At 48.0% G+C, this 21,462-nt stretch overlaps 1 protein-coding gene across 2 annotated transcripts in view; it reads left to right on the forward strand.

Moving 5' to 3' along the window:
- RIMS3 (regulating synaptic membrane exocytosis 3) overlaps positions 1-10,621 on the forward strand; it is a 39,648-nt gene extending 29,027 nt beyond the window's left edge. For both annotated transcript variants that reach the window (XM_014784207.2, XM_087446192.1), the window contains 3 exons: positions 2,314-2,415; positions 2,760-2,899; positions 4,468-10,621. In XM_014784207.2, the coding sequence (XP_014639693.1) occupies positions 2,314-2,415; positions 2,760-2,899; positions 4,468-4,680 (455 nt within the window). In that variant the 3' untranslated portion in view covers positions 4,681-10,621. The remainder of the gene's footprint in view (positions 1-2,313; positions 2,416-2,759; positions 2,900-4,467) is intronic.
- Positions 10,622-21,462: the final 10,841 nt, after the last annotated feature.

A 21,462-nucleotide genomic window follows, 5' to 3' on the forward strand; every position in this document is an offset into this window, starting at 1 on the left:
GCGTGATGCAGTGCAAGCAGCAGAAAGGAGCCCTCACTCAGGCTTTTGTGCCAGCAAGGAGTCAGCACAGCACTCATCAGTCCCTCCCTCATCAGAGAGGAAAGGGGTCCAGCCCTTCTCTGCCGGCCGGGTGCCCTGCGGCAGCTTTGCAGCACATTCCCTCCCTCACTTCTCCACACTCTCCCACACTCACACCGCCTGCTGTGTGCCTGGCAGTGCTAAGTGCCACGCATAAAACGGTGAACAAAAATTGTCACGGCATTTACGTTAGTGGAGTCTGTTCTGTCACTGATTCACTGTGTGACCTTGGACAAGTCACTTCCCTCCTTTGAGCCTTGGTTTCCTCATCCGTAAAATGAGAATAATAGCACCCACCTTAGTTCTGCAATTTGGCAACAATTATTGAGTTCCTGTTTGATGCTTTGCGTGAAGCATCTCCTTGACTCCTTTAGGAACTGTGTCTTATTTGACTTGTTACTTCTAACAGTGCCTGGCACCTGGAAGCCTTTTAGTAATTTCCTCATCCCTTCCCTGCAGCTGGGAAGTACTTCCTGAAGTCTATACTTGGGCCTCTTAGCTGCAGTTCTGGCTCATTTCATGAGCTCTCAGATGGACCCCTCCCTCCCTCTCTCTGCCTCAGATATTGACTGTGTTGGTGTCAAGCAGCTCCTCCCCAGGCCTAGCTTCCCCAGAGATGCTGCCTCGCCTCTGCCCGCTTACCCATCAGTCTGGTCTGAGCAGTGTCTGACCCAGACGTCTGCACTCAGCCCTCATTTGGACAGTGCTCAACCTTTGACCTCATAGCAGATGAGGAAGCTGAGCACAGACAGTGCCCTGCTGCAGGCCGTGCAGTGGAGCTGAGCGCAGACAGTGCCCTGCTGCAGGCCGGGCAGGGGAGCTGAGCGCAGACAGTGCCCTGCTGCAGGCCGGGCAGGGGAGCTGAGCGCAGACAGTGCCCTGCTGCAGGCCATGCAGGGATTCCATTCCAGCCAGTACTCTTCCCATTGCACTGCCCTGTCTTCCACGAATGTGCTCCTCCTGGAAGAGGGGTCCATGGGGACCTCAGAGGGTGAGCATCAGCTCTCATCTGGCTCTTGGATTGGATTTGGCTAACTCCCAGCCCTTGCTTTCAGACTCTGAAGGGCCTGGGGAGTCTACCTTTCCCAGCCCTAGGCCCAGCCAAGGGCTGGAGGCAGTGAGAAGAGCCAGCCACCTCCACCAGGCTAATGCGCCATCATAGCCTAGCACATTTGCATGTGGTGCCCCCTGGTGTCCCAAACTGGGAAGGACAGGTTTACGTTTGCTCCTCTTGTTAGGGATGTTACAGTGCGACAGGGGAGCAGATTAATTCCTGAGGCCTCACCTTCTCCCTTCCCCATGGGGAAGTCAGGAATAGCTTGAGGGTGGGGGATAAATTCTAGGATGTCTCCTGAAAGTAGTAAATCGCCATCTTCTCAAGTTTGCAAATAGAAACAATTGCATGATGGCTCAGGTAATCTAAAATGGGTGACTGAACCCAAAGTCTGGCACATTTTAATTTTTCTCCACCAGGCTTATGATTCTGCATGCCTTTGAAGGCTCTTCCCGAGTGTCTAACACCTGATTTCAAATTCTGCTAACCCATGTTGAACAAAGCTAAGACTTCTGGAAATCAGAAATCGAGAAATCTAGAAATGCCTCCATACACAGAACTTGCCCCAGCTGGATAATCCATTCCATGGGAGCACAGTGAGGAGTTCTCAGTTCTCTGCTCCCAGGGAATCTGCCGGCTTTCCCTCCATCCTTTGGAAAGTGTGCGAGCAGGTCCTCGTTCCCAGGACGGGCCTCATGTTCTGGGCAGGCTCATCTCTCAGCATCTCTTCAAACTGATACTCTTTAAATATTTGTTTGATGTACGTTTAAGGGAGTGGCTGAGGGCTGCTCTATAGGGGAAGGTGAAGAGGAGCCGCTGAGCCCACAGCCTCCCCTCTTTCTTCCTGACAGAGGAAACTCTGTCCCCAAAATTGCCTATTCTGCTCAGTAAAACAGATGCCCAGTCAGTTAACCAGACTTACATGGGAGATGGGCAGCTGTTTGCTATTACCCAAGCATGCCCCTTGAGGGTCACGCCCCCACCCACCCCAAGGGACTTATCAAAGCATTTCTCAGACGCTTTAAAGTGGTCTCCGAAGAGCAGTTCTGGTGTATGCAGTTTCTCCATCTCATGTCCATTCCCGTGTTGTAGCATCCTCTGCAGATGGGCATTCTGCACGCGGCTGTCCGGCCTGCCCCTTGGTTTGGCTCTGCCTGGACTCTCCCTCTTCTCCCTTGCAGGGGACGTGCACATTGCCATCATGGACCGGAGTGGCCAGCTGGAGGTGGAAGTGATTGAGGCTCGGGGCTTGACCCCCAAACCTAGCTCTAAATCCCTCCCAGGTGAGGCAGAGCAGCAGGGAGAGGGGTTTTGGAAATGGGATCCTTCTAGGGAGGGGTATACAGCTGAGCTCTGGGTCTACTGAATCCTCAGCTCCCCATTGGTCTAAATCAGTATTCTCGACGCTGGAGTTGCGGCTTGCTTGGAAGGCCAGTGAACAGGGGTGGGCGGGGTGGGGGGGCATGGAGGAGTCAGTGTTTGAGTCAGTCTCTTCCACCTGCTGTCCACTGGCCAGCTCATCCTGCTCACCCTGCTCTCCTCCAGGATCACCTGGAGGTTAGAGGGTGGGGCAGGCCATAGTGGTCTCTCCTGGACCCCTCCCATCGTGCTCTCTCCCATCCCTCAGCCACCTATATCAAGGTTTACCTGCTCGAGAACGGGGCCTGCTTGGCCAAGAAGAAGACAAAGGTGGCCAAGAAGACCTGTGACCCCCTGTACCAGCAGGCTCTGCTCTTTGACGAGGGGCCCCAGGGCAAGGTGCTGCAGGTGAGTGTTACGGGCCTGTGGGGCAGGGCAGACTCTCAAAGACTGCAAGTTATCATTGAAGATTTTCTTCATTTATGATTTATCCTGTGCTGGGCACTGTACCAGGTGCATTAATATGCATTCTCCATTTATTTTCACAACCCGGTGCGGTGTTATTGCCCCCAGTCGATTCAGAAGGAAACCAAGGTTCAGGGGGATAACTCAGTTGCCCCCCAGGTTGCACAGCTGGTAGGGAGAAGCAGAGTTTGACCGCCGCCTTCTCCTTCCACCTGGTGGCTAATGTTTATTGCATATCGGCTCCTCGCCAGGCTCTGTGTTAGCTGCTTTCCAATTGTGATCTCCTTTCATTCTTGAGATGATCCTGTGAAGTAGATGTAATTGGCACCATTTTACAAATGAGGAAGCAGTCTGAGAAAGATGAATGACTTGCCTGAGGTTTCAGCTAGCGACTTGCAGAGCCGAGCTGAGCCCAGGCCAGGGTGACTTTCACCCCAACTACATGAAAGTGACAGCGCCCTTCACAGCAGTCCTGGGAGGGAGGGATCCTCACGCCCGTTTCATAGATGCAGCACCTGAGGCACAAGAGGTTAAGTGGGAACAGAGCACAGTGGAGGTCGTCTCTGGGTTCAGTCCTGGGTTCACGTTCCAGCTCGATCACTTACTAGCTGTGCTGGTATGTTGTGAAGATTAGACGAGAGATGCATTTGAGGGCCTCACATAGTGCCTGGCACACAGACAGCTACTCACGGAGTATCAGGAGTGATGGTGGTGGCTGCTGGCCTTGCCTGAGGCCACGTAGGTGGCAGAGGAGGGGCTGGAGCGGTGGGGGGCGTGGGGGTGTCTGGGCAGTGCGATTTCTCATTTAGGGCTGTTCCCCTGGGCTGAGGTGGTTCCATGGCAAGGGCCCTTGGAGTTGCAAATGGCAAGAACTGCAGACCCTAGGGTTCTGGGGGGAGGGGCAATCTTGGGTGTCTGTTTTTATATGGATTGGGATTCCATTTTGAAAAAAGGATTCGCCAATAAAAACACAGTTTGAAAATCACAGAGCTAATCTATTCCCCTCTCCCAGTTTTACAGATGGGAACACTGAGGTCCAGTGAGGGCAGGGGGCTTGCCAAGCCCCACGGCACTGAGCAGTGGCAGAGTGGGAGCTGTGACCCAGGTCCTGGACTCTGAGTCTGCTCCTTCCTGGGGAAGGCTGTCATCTGGGATGCTGGGAGGCTCTGGAAGTCAGACCCAGGTTCCAGTCCCAGCTCTGCCACGAATTACTGTGTATCTTTGGGTTAGTTAATTAACCTCTCTGAACTGCAGTTTCCTCTTTGTGGAAATAATAACACTCAGTACCTCTCCCTAGATGGTTGTAACAATTGGGATAATGTCTGTAAAGTCCGTAGGACGGAGCCTGGCACATCTTATGTGCTCAGTAAGTTGTTGTCCAAAGTCAGTCTGAGTTCTGGCTCTCTCTGTCCCATCTGTGTCCAGGCAAAACTCGTAGGTACCTGGGCCCACTGCTGAGCCCTGGAATCGAGGAGATGGCTCAGCTCCTCTCTCTTCCTCCCCACTGGCAGGTGATTGTCTGGGGGGACTACGGCCGCATGGACCACAAGTGCTTCATGGGCATGGCCCAGATCATGCTGGACGAGCTGGACCTGAGTGCTGCGGTGGCTGGCTGGTACAAACTCTTCCCCACGTCCTCAGTGGCAGATTCTACGCTTGGATCCCTCACCAGGCGCCTGTCCCAGTCCTCCCTGGAGAGTGCCACCAGCCCCTCGTGCTCCTAAGGACCTCAGGAAGAGGCCGGGATGCGGTGTGGGAAGGGGTGCCTGCTGGCCCCCCACCTCCTCCCCTGTACATAGTCTTCACGTCTTTCTGGATCTTTTGCCCTGCTGCATGCCTGTTGGCTACTGGGCCCATCCCAGCTGGCAGTGGAGACTGTAGTGTGTGTGTGTGTGTGTTTGTGTGTGACCACGTTATATCTGTTTATTTGGCTGGGTATTGTCAGTCTTGGTGACTACATGGGCTGAAGTCCATGTCTTTCTGTGTCTTGTTGAAAAGAAACCCAAAGGAGTGTTGTGTGGACACAACTCCCCGAGTCTAGGGGTGGAAGTGGGGGACGTGGCCATTGGTCCATCCTGCCTGGTCCCATGTCCAGGGCAGAGCCTGTGTGTCCCCGCCTCTGCCTCCTCTTGGTGGTCCCTAGTTAGTCTCTGTCTTGTCCTTTGTCCCACCTTTGCCTCTTCCAGCACTGCTGCTCTTTTTGAGGAATGTAGCGTCCCCGTCGCTGGCCACGCTGAGGGCCCTCTGGGAACCCTGACACCCCTCCTCCCCACCCCAGCACTCTGGCCGCTCTTCCCACTGGATGCACCCGCAGCATGTAGCATGCTCATCTCGTGCCCTGCCCCGGGCCCCAGAGAGCAAAGATGCCCGGGAGCTGAGAGCGTGGGGGTTGCTGTCTCCCTCTGACTGCCTCCTTCCTACAAGCGAAATGTGAGGAGGTCTTAGTTCCCAGGGTTGCTGGCCGCGTACCTTAGAGGGAAGTGCCTGCCTGCCTTAGCATTGTTCTCCACCTCCTGCCTCCCTCCAAGCTGCCTCACCTCTGACATGCCAAAGCAGCTCTCCCAGGGGACCCCAGGAGGTGTGACTGGAGGGTCTTGACACCCAGGAGGTCGGCCTCAGAGGGGATGTTATCTGCCAAAGCAGATAATCCCTGGAGGTACCTGTGTCCTCCCCAGGCCCTGAGGGTGGCCCTGTCCCCCTCTGGGCTCCTCCTGGTGGAGCCTGGCTTGTGAGGAGGTGCTGAGGGCAGCGCTGTTTGCTGGAATTAGGAGAGTGGGGGCTGACTTGCTCTGAGCCGCTGTTGAGAATCCCGTCTAACCTTTAGGGATTAGCTGCATGAAGTCCATCATTTGGGCCTCTTATTTTTTTTCTGCTCATGTCCAGACCAGGGTTTCTGTCTGGGAGCTCAGACTTACCTGGGCTCCAGCCTCCTGGCTCCACAGACAGCCTGGCTTTGGGTTCTAGACTGCCACAGTCACCAGCTCTGTACAAGCAATACTCCCCGCTCTCAGCCTCCCTGCCTCCCTGCGCTCCGCCGCTGCCCTCTGGAGACGGGCCTGGCCTGCTCTGTGCACCTCACCTGCCTCTGCTTTCTTCCCACCCTTGTCTAGTAGGAGCTTCCCAAAGCCACTCAAACCCTGACCTGATTTGACAAGGCTGGGCCCTGTTTGTGGAGACCAACGCCGGGACTGGACCTTGTGAGATGTCTGCTGGGAATCCTGAAGTCTGGCTCAGGAATGCCTACATCTGTCCCTCTCCCTCCTCAGGTCTAGGGTGGAAGGTGGGGGGTTGCCTGGGAGACAGACACAGCAGCCCTTGGGTCCATGTCTGGTGGGGAAGAAAGAGGCAGAGGAGGGGTCAGGGTATGGGGCAAGCTCTCTCTACCTCTTCCCCAGACGTCCTCCTGTAGTGCTGCAATGACTGTAAGCCACGCACGGTACGTGAGGCGGGGCAGCTAGCCGGGGGAGCAGTGGAGAGGTCTCAGGGCCTGAGTGCTGGGACTCCATTCGTAACCAAAGTCGGTGGGCATAGAGGTGGGTTCTGAGGGAGGGATGGAGGAGGAAGCTCTCTGGAGATAAAGCCATCTCCACCCAAAGGGCCTCCTTTCTGGCAGGGATCACATTAGGCTGAAGCCAGATCCCTGTAACCTCCCTCCCAAGGAAACAAGGGGACGGAGCCAGGACCCCACCGGTCCTGCCTGCAGACAAACAGTGGGTAAAGGCAGTAAGGAAATGAACACAATGAGCTCCTGTCTTCTGCCGGAGCCTCCGTTCTTGTATTATCACAGACGGGAACGTGTGTGTGCAGGAGAGGGGGAGGCGGCTCGGTCGTGCTGCAGAAATTCTCTCCCATTGTTGGGACTATAATGCGTGCATTTCTCACTTTCTAAAATGAGGCAAAGGGCTCTGTACCCTGACCCTAGGGTGAGGAGAGGGAGGAAACTCACTCGCAAAAGGGCATTTTTATGTCCTGGCTATGATGTCTTCTCCTCTAGAGCAGCCACCCTCAGGATGCTGTGAAAATGCTCTACACCTGTGGAGTGGTGGGATTCTTAGTGATTGATCCCCAGGACAGTATAGACATTTGCCTATGTAGCACCGACTGGTGATACCCAGACTATGCAGTCACCCCCAGAGAGTAGGGCAATATCAATGAGGGATATCACCCTCATTCCTCCAGGGGCCCAGGGAGACAGAGAGAGGAGGCAATGAGCACCAGCAGAGAGGCTGCCATGGGGGAGCTGTAGGCTGTGTGCCTGTGCCGCTGGGGGTGGGTTAGTTAGCACAGGGGAAGCTCTAGCCAGTGGTGGGGCCTGACGTGTTGGTAACTTGTCCAACCTGCCTGCAATCACCCGCTGCCAAAACTGCCCAGGGGTTGGGCCACTCCACTGTTCCTCCTCTCTAATGGGAAGTAATTCCCCCCAAGTTGACTTTGGGGAATTATTCTTTTTAACCCTTTGCACTAAATAAGTTACTAATCCCCACCTGGATTTTCCCCCAAGGGGGTGAAGTTGAGTGAGGCTGACATGTATGTGTGAGGGGGAATGGCTGGTTTTAGGGCCTGTTTCTCAGGATCCTGGACACAGAGGCTTGTCTGAGAAGCTGCTCTGGAGCTGGCCTGTCCAAGAGAGGAGGGAGCATGTGTGTGACTCCTGACCTTCCCTGGGTTGGGGGGCCTCTGTCCTTTGAAGAGGGGATGGTGGGAAGGGAAGGAACATGATCCCCTGCCGAGTTCTCCCTAACCTGGGACCAGCTCACTGCCAGGTACAGTATCCTGGCTCCAAATGCTCCCTTACCCCAGAGGGAACCTCGGGCTCTTTACAGGCTGGGGCTTTTTGTCATTCCAGCCTCCTCTGCTCAAGCAGGATTCGTGGAAGATGTGGCAGAGATGGGAGTAGCCCTGTGGCAATGCTGGGCTGTGGGCAGGAACCGTGATGGATGATTCAGAGCACCTGTCTTCACGTTTCTGTCCTGTTCAATGTGTCTCACCTCCTTCATAGACTCCTTCCCCTCAGGGAAGTTGTGATGGGTCTTTGGTATGAATCAGCCTCCAGCAAATGGGGCCAAGTCTTGGTTTGACAAGGGGGATTTGATCCTTCAGGGAAGAATCCTCTCCAAAACTACTCCGCATCCCATTTCTTCCACCACCCAGCTCTCCTAGGAAAGGAGCATGTGGGAGGCTCTTGGTATGCAGCAAGTCCCAGGCATTGCCAGCATTTCATGGAGCTGAGGCAGAACCTAGGAGCTCCAGAGAGAGGGCACCATGTAGCTCATCACTCTTGGGATTGGCAGTTAGAACACTGAGGTCAAGCCAGTTCTCCCAGGGGCATGACACTCCTCAGGGTGAGCATGCCTGAGCTCTTCTTTACTGCCAGCCTTGAGGAGAGCAGATACCCCCTCCCCTTTTAAAGACAATAGAGCCCTCCAAGGGTACTTCTTTGGAAATGAAATGTAGCACAATGTTAGACTGCGTTACCAGGAGCCCTGACATGCAACCAGGGTTCTTGCTCCACGCCCTGCTGCCCAGGAGATGCTCCTCCTCCCCTGGGGCTCCAGAGCTCCTAATACCTCCGATTCCCCATCTTCCTTGGCCCAGAAAGCAGCAGGGCTTCAGTAAGGCTGCTCTTCTGTTTCTCTGATTGCTTCCTGCACTGTGCAAACTCTGTGCAAGACATTGCTGCCTTTGCTTGATGTTATAGACGAGTGGTCCTCCACCCGGGTGGAGAGAGATGGCACATCATTCAGGGCCAGGAGGTTGTCCAGCAGTATCTGCAGTGGCTGTGAGGAGATGGAAGAGAAGAGACCTGTTGCCCGTCGACTCCTCCCTGTCTCTTCCTCTCCTCAGCATTTTCTTCTTCAACATCCTGACACGTAAAGAGGTTCTTTAAAATGCTGCTTCCTCTACTGGATGATCGTTCCCTGAATGATCAGGGAGGAGAAGGGAATGTAGACTGGTCCCCTGCCTGCTCCCTCAAGTCTGCTTTTCACTCAGGTCAGAAGAGATTGGGGCAAAACCAACCAATCGTGATTGAAGGGCAGGGGAGCCCCGTCCCATCAGGTGAGGCCTGATGGGGGCTGGATCAGCCGGGTCTGGCTGGGAAAGGGTTATTTTGAAAGAGTGCCTGAGCATCTCAGAGCAATGTCAGTGATGCCAAAGAGAGCAACTTGGCCTCCTTGGGCACCAGCTCTACTGGCTGAGCTGCACAACCGCAGCTCAGGTGTTGGCCTGCCTGATGGTGGGACCTTGTTCTCTGACAAAGGGCTTAATTTTTCCATGTAGCAAAGCAACTCCCTCTCCCCCCAACCCTGAGCTGGGGCTTTTGTGGGCCCAGCAAGGCTGTGCCTGTGCGGGAAGCCACGCTAGTGAGAGAAACTTGCATTCCCTCAGGGGCCTGGATTGGCTTGGGATGAGTGCTCGTTGCAAAGCATGAATGTTAACTGCTTTGGGAAAACTGTCCCGGGCTCTGGCTGGAAACCTGGCCAGGAGGATGGGGGCCTTGGGCCTCCCAAGGAGTTCATGCTGGTGCCGGGAAGCGTCCCTGGGACTGAGTTCCAGGGAGTTTGGCTAACAGAAATAGGCCCTGGGAATTCCCCGGGCAACAGAGCACCTGCCCCGTTGGTCAGTGGCCTGACAGCTGGCTACAGGGAATCAAAGGCTGTTATATACGGTTTTGCCAGAAACTGACTCTGCGCAAGACGACTCACTTTGCTGGGCCTCAGCTTCCTCATCTGCAAAATCAGAGCATTTGCTAGTTGCTCCATGGTTCTCTCCAGGTTTTAAAAGTCTGATCTGGAGCTGATGAGGGTTGTGAGCCTGGTGCACCTGGCACCTGGTTCCATAGGCTGGTTTCGTCCAGCCCCGGGTGCCCAAGCTGGGTGCAGATCCTCCTTGTCCACGCCCAGATGCTGCCTCTGACAAGAACTCTGGTAATCCTAACAGACTGCTTCCACCTCTGTGATTTGTTCTCCCTCTTTTCTTCTTGTGTAATGATGAGAAATACTTAAGGGTTGTCTACAATGGACAATTTTCAAGGTGCTGATGTGATGTCACAACCTCAGCTGCATCCTGCGTATCCCCACCCGCAGATGAGGCTGGGTCGGTCCTCATTTCTGCTTCTAGACTGACATCAGTGGGAGAGTTGAACATCTGAGAATTTTAAAGGAAATGCTCTCTGATGGGAGGAGGAAGGGAACTTATTTCCCTTCAAAGCATTTTGCTTCTTAAAACCACTCCTCTCCCCAGAATGTCTTTTACCAGACATATCTCAGCAGGCAGAGTGGCTGCTTCCTTAGGAAAAGTTGGCCTGATTGTCCTATCCACTCCTTTAGAATGTAAATTCACAGGAGGCAGGAACCCCTTTTTTAGAATTTCCAAATACATCCTGCAAAGAAAGAGATAGCTGATAGGGACTGACAAGCACACTGTTTAGATGAGAAGCAATTAGCCTTTTATATCTGTGCTCTATACATTTTCTATGTGCAGCATCTTTCCAAACATTGTTGCTCCTGGGTGGCAGGTGGACAGCTGAGAAGCACTGCCGGCTGTTTCCTACGTTCTTGCCAATTCCCTTGACGAGAAAATTCTTCACATGGCTTCTGCATGTACAGTATTTGAGCAGCAAAAAATGATTAAAATCAGTTTGAAAATGGTCTCGTGTGTTGCTTTCTGTAGACGGTTCTTAATTCTAGGAGAGAGAAAACAGGGTTCCAGGTGACTAAAACAGGAGGAGGAGGATGCCTTGGCTGAGAGGCAGAAGAGAGCAGTACATCTCAGAAAAAGCCCTGAAAGATCTGACCTGGGCCTCTCACTTCTGTTCAGGAACTCTTGCCACAGCGATCTCCTTGGGCCATGGAATCTGACTGGTCCAGGCAGCTTCCCAGCTCTGTCTCCCAGGGTCCCTGCTTATAGGCCGCAAAGCCTTCTATCCCCACACATGAGACAAGGGATGCCCAGAGCCAAAGAGAGGGGAAGGTAAGATGGAGCTAAAGCCACTGCTTTCGACCCACTGTTCATTTCTTTCTGAGCTCTTGGGTCCAGCAGCTCCGCTCAGGCGTATGGCTGGAGCAACCTTGCTTATTTCAGCCACACCTGATATTGGCAGTAAATATTGACTTCCAGTGCTGTGAATTACAGCAGCCATTGACCCCTGCAGCACCGCTTCCCCTCCCTGCCTCAGGGAGGGACAGAAAGGTATGTTAACATTTAGTCACTTCTGGGCAAAGCCATTGTCCCCCCAGGGCTGGGTCTAGGGATGCAGAATATTGATAAAGGAAGTGTAGCAATGTCGTAGTCCTTGCTTGCTGTGGGAAAGGCTGGCATTGTGCATTCTGAGAGCCTTCTGGGGTGACTGCCACTGCTTTGGCTCTGGCCCTTGGCCTTGCGGTTCCAGTGGGCACCATCTCTTGAGAGAAGGCTCATGAGGCCAATATATGAGCTCACCCCCCCCCCCCCCGCCCCGAGTTCTTTAACTTCCTTTCCACTTCTGCTCCCTGAGGCATCCCATACACTCGCATGAATTTAAGGACTTCTAAGCTTCTAGCTGGCAAAAATCTTTCAAAAAAAAAGGACAAAAGAGACAGACAACAAAAACTGAGACCCAGAGAAAGAAATTCTAAAGGATGTTCTTCAGATGGAAGGAATATAGCACATACCTCACAGGGTTATTGGAGGGTTAAGATGAGGTAATATTTTGAAGTGCTCAGAACAGTGCCTGGCACATAGTGATGCTGTGTTTGCTATTATTAAGGAAAATGTTTCTAGGTGGAAGTGCTGAGATGCAAAAAGGAAAAGTGAGCAAAGAAATAGGTTTTAAAAATTACTAAATGTTAACATACACAGATGGTAAAACTATAACTGCTTAATTTGTAAAATTTAAAAATATAATCATGAACTAAAGTATCAGACAATGATAGAACATAAGTTGGTCCTTGGAACGTTCTTGAGGAGGCTAAAGACATTGAATAACCTCAGTCTTCCTTAAGTATCCATTCTAAAATCTAGAGTAAATACTAAGAAAATAGAAATAGAATGGAGTATATGCAAAAACCCTGAATACAAACTATGAAATCCAACAGTGTATTAAAAAATGATACAACATAATCAAGTAGTGTTTATCCCAGGAATGCAAGCATGGTTCATTATTGTCAGAAAAATTCATCACTGTAATTCACCACATTCATAGACTAAAGGAGAAAAATCATATAATTATCCTAATACAGAAAAAGCATTTTGTAAAGTTTAATTCTATTCATAATAAAAACTTTTAGCAAATAGGAGGTAACTTTCTTAATTTGATAAAACTCATATACCAAAAAACCTACAGCAAATATTATGTTAATGAAAACACTTTTGACACAGTTTCTTTAAGACCAATACAAGGAGGCCCACTATCATTGCTACCATTTAACATAGTTCTAGGAGTCCTGTGCAATGCCATAAAAGAAAAAATGAGGCAAAGGATTGAAAGAGAAGAGATAAAACTATCATTTATAGATAATTTCATCACTACCTAATTTTTAAAAAACAATCAATTATTAGAACGAATAAGAGCATTCAGCAAGGTTGCTAGATACAAAGTCACCCTACAGAAATCAATTGCATTTTCTCTAACAGCTATAACCAATAAAACAATAAACGAGATATTATCCACAATAGCAATTAAAATTAAGTAGGGATTATTTAAGAATATATAAGACCCCTATGGAGAGAATTTTCAAACTCTGGTAGAAGAGTTGATGATCTGAATAAATGAAGAGACATTCCCTGTTCTTGGATAAGACAGTTTAATATAAAGATATTAACTCTTTCCAAATTATAAATACAATGTAATCTAAATAAAAATTTCAGTTAGTATGTTAAGAACTAAAGTAAATCTACAACTTACATACAATAATACAAGTCCATGAACGGTTAAATCAATTTCTGTTTAAAGAAGAGAACACTCAAAAATAAACACATGTCTATCTGGGAAATTAATATATGACAAAGGGGGCAACTTAAAACAATAGGAAAAAAATGGGATGTTTAAAATATGTATTAGAAAAACTGATTCACTATCTGGACAAAGAAAAAAAAAAATCCCTACCTAAACCAAGATACAAAGATAAGCTGTAGATGGTTTAACAGACCCAAAATTGAAAGGTAAGATGTAAAATTAATAAAAGAAAATGTAAGAGAAATATTTTTCTGAACTAAAAGCAAGGAAGAACTTTTAATGTTTTAAAAGCACAAATCATACATTAAAAACTGTGTAATGTGATTATATTAAAAGTAAGGATTTCTGTTTAATGAATAACATCATGGGCAAAAGTTGACAGATTACAGAATGGTAATTTACAATGTCAAAAAATGGCAAGGGATTAATAGCTAGAATATACAAGGAAGTTCTGCAAATCAACAATAAAAAGATAACTTCACTGGGAAAATGGGCAAAGGAAATGAACAGGCAAACTCCAAAAGTTAATATGCATATGAAAATAGCCTCAGAATCATTATAATCTGAGAAATGCAAATTAAAACAATAATGAGATATCACTTTATACCTATAATAGACTGGCAAAAATTAGAAGACTGGATAATGCCAAATGATGACAGAGACATGGAGATACAGTTGGTGCAGCCATTTTGGAGAGCAATCTGACTTTACCCGACCCAATTATTTACAGACCCTATGACCAGTACATTTATATATGGATCCGTTAAAGGGACAGGTACAAGGATATTCATTGAAGCATTATTTGTGACTGCGTGTGGTAGGCAGAATAATGCCCCTCTGAAGATGCCCACATCCTAATGCCCAGAACCTGTGAATATGTTAATATACATGGCAAAACGGACTATGCAGATATGATTAAATTAAGGACTTTGAGATAGGGAGATTATCCTGGATTATCTGGGTGGGCCCAGTCTAATCACTTGGGTCTTTAAAAGTGGAAAACTTTTCGCAGCTGTGATCGAAAGGAGATGTGATTGCAGAAGAATGGTCAGAGAGGTGCCGTGTGAAAGAAATTAAAGACCTAACTAGATGGAAAGTTAATAATACCATGTTCCTGGATTGAAAGACACATATTGTTAAGATGTGAATTCTCCCCAAATTTATCTCTAGATCCAATGCACTTTCAGTAACAATTCCATCATGCTTTTTGAAGAAATTGACACATGCTGATACTGAAATTTTTTGGAAATTCAGAAGACCTTGAATACCCAAAGCAATTTTGAAAAAGAACCAAGTTGGGAGACTTCTGTTACCTGATTTGAAGACTTACTATTAGGTAACAATGGATAGACATATAGATCAATGGAACAGAACAGTATGCAGACATAGACTTACACGTGGCCAGTTGATTTTCGACAAAGATGCCAAAGTAATAATATTTTCAACAAACAATGCTGCAACAACTGGATATTTGAATGGAAAAATATTACTTCACATTACTTCACATTACACAAAAATTAACTCAAAATGGATCATAGACCTGAAAGTTAAAATTATAAAACTTCTAGAAGAAAATATAGGAAAAAATCTTCAGAACTTTATGGTAGGCAGTGATTTCTTAGAACATAAAAAGCACTAACACTAAGATAAAAATAAAAAGATAAATTTCATTTTATCAAAATTAAAATTTCTTCTCTTTGAAGAAATTAAGACTCACCTGGGCCTGCCCAGTGGTGCAAGTGGTTAAGTGCACATGCTCCGCTTTGGCAGCCCAGGGTTCGCAGGTTTGGATCCCTGGTGCAGACAAACGCACCACATGTCATGCCATGCTGTGGTGGTGTCCCATATAAAGTAGAGGAAGATGGGCACGGATGTTAGCTCAGGGCTGATCTTCCTCACCAAAAAAAAAAAAAAAAACACTCATAATAAGAGGACAACTTAATAAGACAACTGAAGTAAAAATGGGCAAAAGATTTGAACAGATGTGTCACAAAAGAAGATATACAAATTGCCAGTTAGTGCACGAAAAGATACTCATCACCATTATTCATCAGGCAGCTGCACACCCACTAGAATAGCTAAAATTAAAGACTGACAATAGCTAGTGTCAGTGGAGATGTGGAGCAGCATTTTTGATGGAAATATAAAATGGTACAACCACTTTGGAAAACAGTTTGGCAATTTCTTATAAATTTCTCATACACTTACCTCACAACCCAGCAATTCCACTTTCAGGTATTTATCAGGAAAAATTTATCGATGAAAATATAGATCCACTCAAAGACAAAAATGCTCATGGCAGCTTTATTCATAATAGCCCAAATTGGAAACAATACAAATGTCTTATCTGTCAGGGTTCAGTCAGAATACAAAAACCACACAGTAATTTGAACACAGAAATTTTCACATTAAAAATTATTAACTGTAGCAGGGGAGTAACTGTGAAGGTGTATAGAGAACTCTACAGAATATTTTAAGGCTGAGGGAGACTCCCCAGGGAAGAATAAATTGGAAGGGGGCCCTCTCCTTCAAGCTGGGATTCATACCTTGTTGAAAAACGCATAATATGATGTGAAGTGTGCTGGGAGCCCAAGCTAGGCCTGGTCCATAGTCTCCAGGTCAGCAGGAAACGTCCCTCTGGGGTACTGGCGGCAGAGGCTGGCAGACAGTGCCCTGGGCGTGTCCAAGTCAAGAACCTACTTGCAGGCAGAGTGGTGAAGGCCTGGGATGCACGTGCCCATGTCTGGAGGGCCACTGGAAACACCCCCCAGGGAGCTGGTGGGCCGAGGCTGGCAGGTTGGCACACAGGACAGCCCTCTGATTCACCAGCAGGGCAGTGTGAGGCCTGAGGTGCTGAGAGTCCACGATGGGAAGGCTGGATTAAGGTGGGCACTGGGCTAGGCCTGGGGCTGTGAGCTCACAGGCATTGCGTGCTCTGAATGCCCAGCTGGGGCAGAACACTAATCGGTGTTCCCACGCATGTGCTTCTGCCAGCAGTGCAGTCAGAGTAAGAGAAGCAAAGAGACGCACGTTGAACCCAGGAGAGAAGTTTCTTCCTCCTGCAGTGTCCCTCCAGCGCCATCTACTGACACAGCTCAATACTGTTCTCACTGCAAAGGAGAGATGCTTAAAGGAGCCGTCCCACCACTGCAAAGCAGGTAATGAAGGGTAGATTTGGAGTTGAGAGGCAACAAGTTGATAACTGTCATATCTAGCAACAGGTGCAATGGAAAAACAATTTGTGGTATATTAATATAATGAGTTACCACTCAGCACTAAATGGAATGAACGACTGATATACACAACAACATAGGTGAATGGCAAAAACAGCATGCTGTATGGAAGAAACCAGACACAAAAGGGTAAATACTGTTACATGAAATTCCAGAACACACAAGACTAATCTATAGGGACAAAATGTCAATCAGTGTTGCCTGAGGATTTGGGGTGGATGGTATTGACTGTAAAGGATCATAAAGGAATTTGGGGGGATGATGGAAATGTTCTCTATTTGGATTGTGGTAATGGTTACGTGGGTGTATACATTTACCAAAATGCATCAAACTCTACTCTTAAAACGGATACATTATATTTATATAAATTATATCTCAGTAATGTCTATTTTTGAAATATCATCTGTTAATCAGATCCTGATGGTTGTGTAGGATCTCGACTACCAGCGCCTTCCAAACCCTGCTACCGTGTAAATTCCAGGGTAAGGGCCATTTGAGAGGATCATTGCTTTGACAGGATCATTGGAAACTTTCTCTCTCCCTGCAGGAGGTGAATTCTCAGAGTGGGAAAGCCCTGACGGTCATAGAGGATTATTCTGGATTATTCCTGGGATAAGATGAGATGGTGCGCCCGGAAGAAAGTTACCCAGGAAATTCCAGTCATGGTCTGCCTGAGGGGAGGCCCCTGCACTCTTCTCTAGCCCAGCCATCACTGGTCTTGCATCCTCCATGGTTTGGCCATAGGCCCAGGTGGTGTAAGAGGACAATTACAGAGGGAGTTGCCCTTCAAGACTGGCCAACCAACCAGGCAGGGATAAGGGACACAGGAGGAGCAACCTGCCTAACGAAAAGGAACTTGCTAAAGATCCCAACAGCTTCTGAAAGTACAAGGCATTATGGATTGACGTATAACAGTAAGAACTGTAATTGGTAATACTAATAGTTATAAGAACAAGTTGTGAAGAAGTCGCAGAAGAAGGCTGGCAAACAGCTCCTTCACAGATAAAGCCTATCAATGAGCATTGACCCATTAGCCAATGTTTGCTGGCGCTGGTGGTCAAATGAGAGTCTATAGTCTTGATTCATATGTGTGTACTTGTCTCAAAACTCCAGAGATTGATCAAGAACATCTACTGAGATTCAGGAAAATCTGTAAAACGTAGGCTGGTTATAAAAGTCTTCACTTCAAGACAGCCAAAAGTTATCTTGAGGTGGGTTTGATAAAATTATTTCACTTCCTAGATCTTGGGCATATCATTGGCCCAGGGGAGCTTGCTGAACTTGCCTTATGAATATGTATAATGAACGATTTCTCATCCCAACAAGAACTTTTGTACGTGAATGATGGAAGATTGGACTGGAGCACCCTTTAACTCAGCGTTCCCAGTGCTGGGCACCTAGCCCAGAGAACTCTCACATGGTATCAAAAGTGGGTACGTAGAAGGATGGTCGTTTGGGAATTGTCCGTCATGGTGGAGAGTTAGACGTAAGCCAGGTGTCCATCTGTCACTGGGGAAATGGATGACTGTAACATGCAGGAGACACTCGGCAGGATACAGTGTAGAAGTCAGAAGCACAGATGACATACACACCATAGACAGATCTTAAAAACAGAGTGCTGAGTGCAAAGGTAGTAAACAGAATGAAGTCTAGTGCATAATATCATGTATGAAAATTTAAAATACAGCTCACAAAATAACACCCTATATTTTACAAGAATACATACACATACATATCAAAATATTTTTAGAAGTTTTTTATGGGGGGAGTAGAAGTGAGAAATGGGCATGAAAGTGAATAACTAAATAAAATGAGTGGGGCCTTGCACTGGCCAATGATAAAAGCATGTTATGAAATGAGGAGAATGATGACTTCAGTCCTCTGCTTCTGAGGTTAAAAAAAATGTTTCCTCATCCCAAGATGAATGTATTCTATGGCCAAATGGACCTCAACTGATCAACATGATATAGAAGCAAACAAAGAGATCCAAACCAAGTTTTTTGGAGTGTATGAAAGAGCTGGGAAAACAGAACACCTCAGGAACACTCCAGTCACACCGTTGTCAGGCCAAAGCTGCCTTGAACTTCCGTGCTGATCTCTGTACAGGGTTAAGGTGATGGGAACTGCTGGTGCAGGACAGCGTGTGTCTGTGTGTCTATCAGAGGGTCCATGACCTAGTGTTGAGCTGAACAGGGATAATAGGAATTCAGAGTCCACTCGCAATTTGCCCTAAGCTTTACTCCCTATGGAGTCTCTTACATAAAAATATTCTGATCTCCATTTATACTTGATGTAAGGAATGGGAATGGAGGCACACACTGAACTCAGGCAGCAAGATAACCAACACATGGGGGTGGCTAAGAACCCCATCTTGGGAAAGAGGCCTTTACCTGAGGGAGGTGCCCCTCCAGGTCGTATGCCTGCTGGTTGTCATCCAGTGTCCCCCATGTCTGCAGGTCACCAGGATGCTGGGTACTGCATGCCCGGGAGTTCTGGAATGGGGACACAAGGCCTCCATGATGGAGTGTGGGAATCATTGGGCCTGGTGAGGGCTGGTTGGGGCAGATGTCCTCGCAGGAGCAGGGGAGGCCTATCTGGGCCCAAGGCCCATGCAGGTAGGGGAAGAAGCAGAGTGAGGAGAGGGGGCAGGGGAAAAGGGAGGGGCGTGGGAGAAGAGCGGAGCAAGTCGGAAGGGGCGGCGAATGGAAGGGAGAGGGAGAGGGGGCAGGCAGGTGGTCGGAGGAGCAGGAGGACAGGCAAGGGTGGAGTTGACCCAGGCAGGGAGGTGGGAAGGGGTGAAGCTGGTAAGAGGAGGGAGACGGTCTGGACACGAGGCAGGAAGAGGACGAGGTTGGTCTGAGTAACTGGTGACTGAGGCAGGCACAGGGTGAAGAGATAGAGAAGTCATAGGGGCAAGAGGCAGGACAGGAGGAAGGGAGGGAGCTGGAAGGCAAGCCGGGGCAGGGGAAGAAGGACGATGAAGAGGAGGTTGAGCAGGAACGAGACAGGGCAGCTTCTTCTGCATGGCTGTCCTTGAGAAATGAGGGTCTGTGTGATGGGTTCAGTGTTCTGCATTCTGTCTTTGCTTGATTCCATTATGACTTAGATTCCATTAAAAGAAAGTCAAAGATTCTATGACATTTTGACTTGGAAGATGCCTTTGAGATCCTTGAGTACAGCTTTCTCCAACTTATAAATTAAGAAAGACAGGCCCAGGGGGTTGTCCAAAGTCACCCAACAGTTAGGGGCACAGTTTGGACCAAATCCAATCCAGAGCTCATAAAAACAATCCCTGGCTGACCAGGCATTGGATGAAAGTGCAGGGCTCTCAGGGAGTGGAGGGGGCCCCTCTGGCCATTAGGGCCCACTCTAGATAGAGGCAATGGAGGTGCCCACTCTCTATCATCCTGCAAGGAGCCTTGAAAGGCACCTTCTATCCCTGTCTAGCCATTGCCAGAAACTGCAATAAGCCCCTCATCTCCCCACCACAGGAAAGCCTGCTGCACATGCCCAGGACAGGGACTGACCGTGAAGGAAACATCAATACTGACCCACTCACCAAGCAATAATTGAGCTCAAATCCTAGCCTGGGGTATGGGAACCTGGTGAGGACGGTCCTAGAGCAGGGGAAGGGGTCGAAGAGTTTAGAGCCTCCTTCTGGTCAATGCATTAAATACTCCCACAACTTTCTCACCTTTTGTCTCATTAGAAGTTCACCAGGTAGGGATGTTACCCCCATTTTAAGGAAGAAGAAACTACGGCCATATAGGGGTAGACACTTGCCCAGGGCCACACAGCCTTGGAGTAACAACACCAGGATCAGAATTCCTGGCATCTGTTCTGTGCTCTTTCCATTAAATGGCTACACTGGGAAATGGGATGGGAACATAAGGGGACATGGACATACTGACAGCAGCCACAGCCACCCCTTCAACTTAGAGTGTTCTTTGAGCCTATGAGAATCTCATCCTCAAAGTCCCACCTTCCTGGCCCTATCCTGGGCCCATTGTCTCTTTGCCACCTACCTCCCACTGCCCCGAAGCCCTCCAACAGCAGGGCCTGTAGGTAACAAGGCATATCCATCAGAATAGGCAGATTATGCTGGTATAGCAAACCCTGAAATCTCAGTGGATTAGCACAGTAAAGGCTTATTTATCATTCACGTCATGTTCTGATGAAGGTTGGGCCACTCTCTTGGGCATTTGCCCTCTGGACAGTGATGTAGGGGACATCTTGTACCTATGCCCTAAGGGACACACAGCTTCCAAGGTCACTGAGAAAGGGAAAGAGAGAGCTGGGGGACATCATCTGAGATTTTAGTTCCATATTATTCTTCTAAATATTATTCTAAAATGTTTTTTAATCAATAGGCTTTTTAACTTACCAATAAATTTTAATCATTTCTTGTTTACTATTGCTTTTGGTATCCAACTTCTTCTTCTTACATTAATTTTCTTCTACATCCCCTAGTAATTTGTTCAGGGAGGGTCTGTGGGTGAAAATGTATATTTTTGCCTCCACGTGAAAATGAGAGTTTGGTTGAGTTTAACGTTTTAGGTTCAACATTTTCTCTCAGAAACTTGAAACTATTGCTTCACTACATTTTTGCAACCAGTGTTGCAGATGAAAAGTCTGAAGTCAACCTGATGCTTATTCTGTTGATAAGGAATCTGTCTTCTTTATGAATTTTTTTCTTAATCCTTGGTTTCTGAAATTTCACTACAATATTCCTTTTTCCGTTCATTCTGCTAAGTCTTTGGTGAGGTCTTTCCATCTGAGGCTACATCAGTTCTGGGAAATCCCTTTGAGAATTGCTTTGAGAAGTCTCTTTTCTCCAGTATCTTCTCTCCTTCTGGAACTCCTATTTGATGGATGTTGGAACTTCAGGACCTGTCTCTTAATTTTCCTTTGAAATGTTTTATATCTTTGTGTTTGGGAGATACATTTTGAATGAATTCCTTGCCTCAACCTTCCAGTTCATTGATCTCATATTTACCTGCATCCATGCTGCTAATATGGCCTCCTCTAGTGCATATTTTATTTCAGATTAAGTTTTTAATCTCCAAGCTCTTTAGCTGATTAATGTGTATGATGCTATGTCCTATTTCATCTCTGGCAATACTAACTTTTCTGAAGTCTTGTTCTGTTTACTCTGTTTTCTTGGGGCTTCTCTCTCCATTATGCCTCTCTCTTTTATGATTTTAGAGTTCCTTAAATGCTCAGGATTCTTGTGTACTCATCTTTGTCACTGACAAGTCCTGTTAGACAATCTAGTTCTGGCTTTTAGGGATTCCTAATAGTTTCTGGGCCACTGAGGAAATCTCCTCTTGGTTACCAGC

This window comes from Ceratotherium simum, chromosome 22 (assembly GCF_057802395.1).
Source record: "Ceratotherium simum simum isolate JZ-2026a chromosome 22, ASM5780239v1, whole genome shotgun sequence".
Taxonomy (NCBI): Eukaryota; Metazoa; Chordata; class Mammalia; order Perissodactyla; family Rhinocerotidae; genus Ceratotherium; species Ceratotherium simum.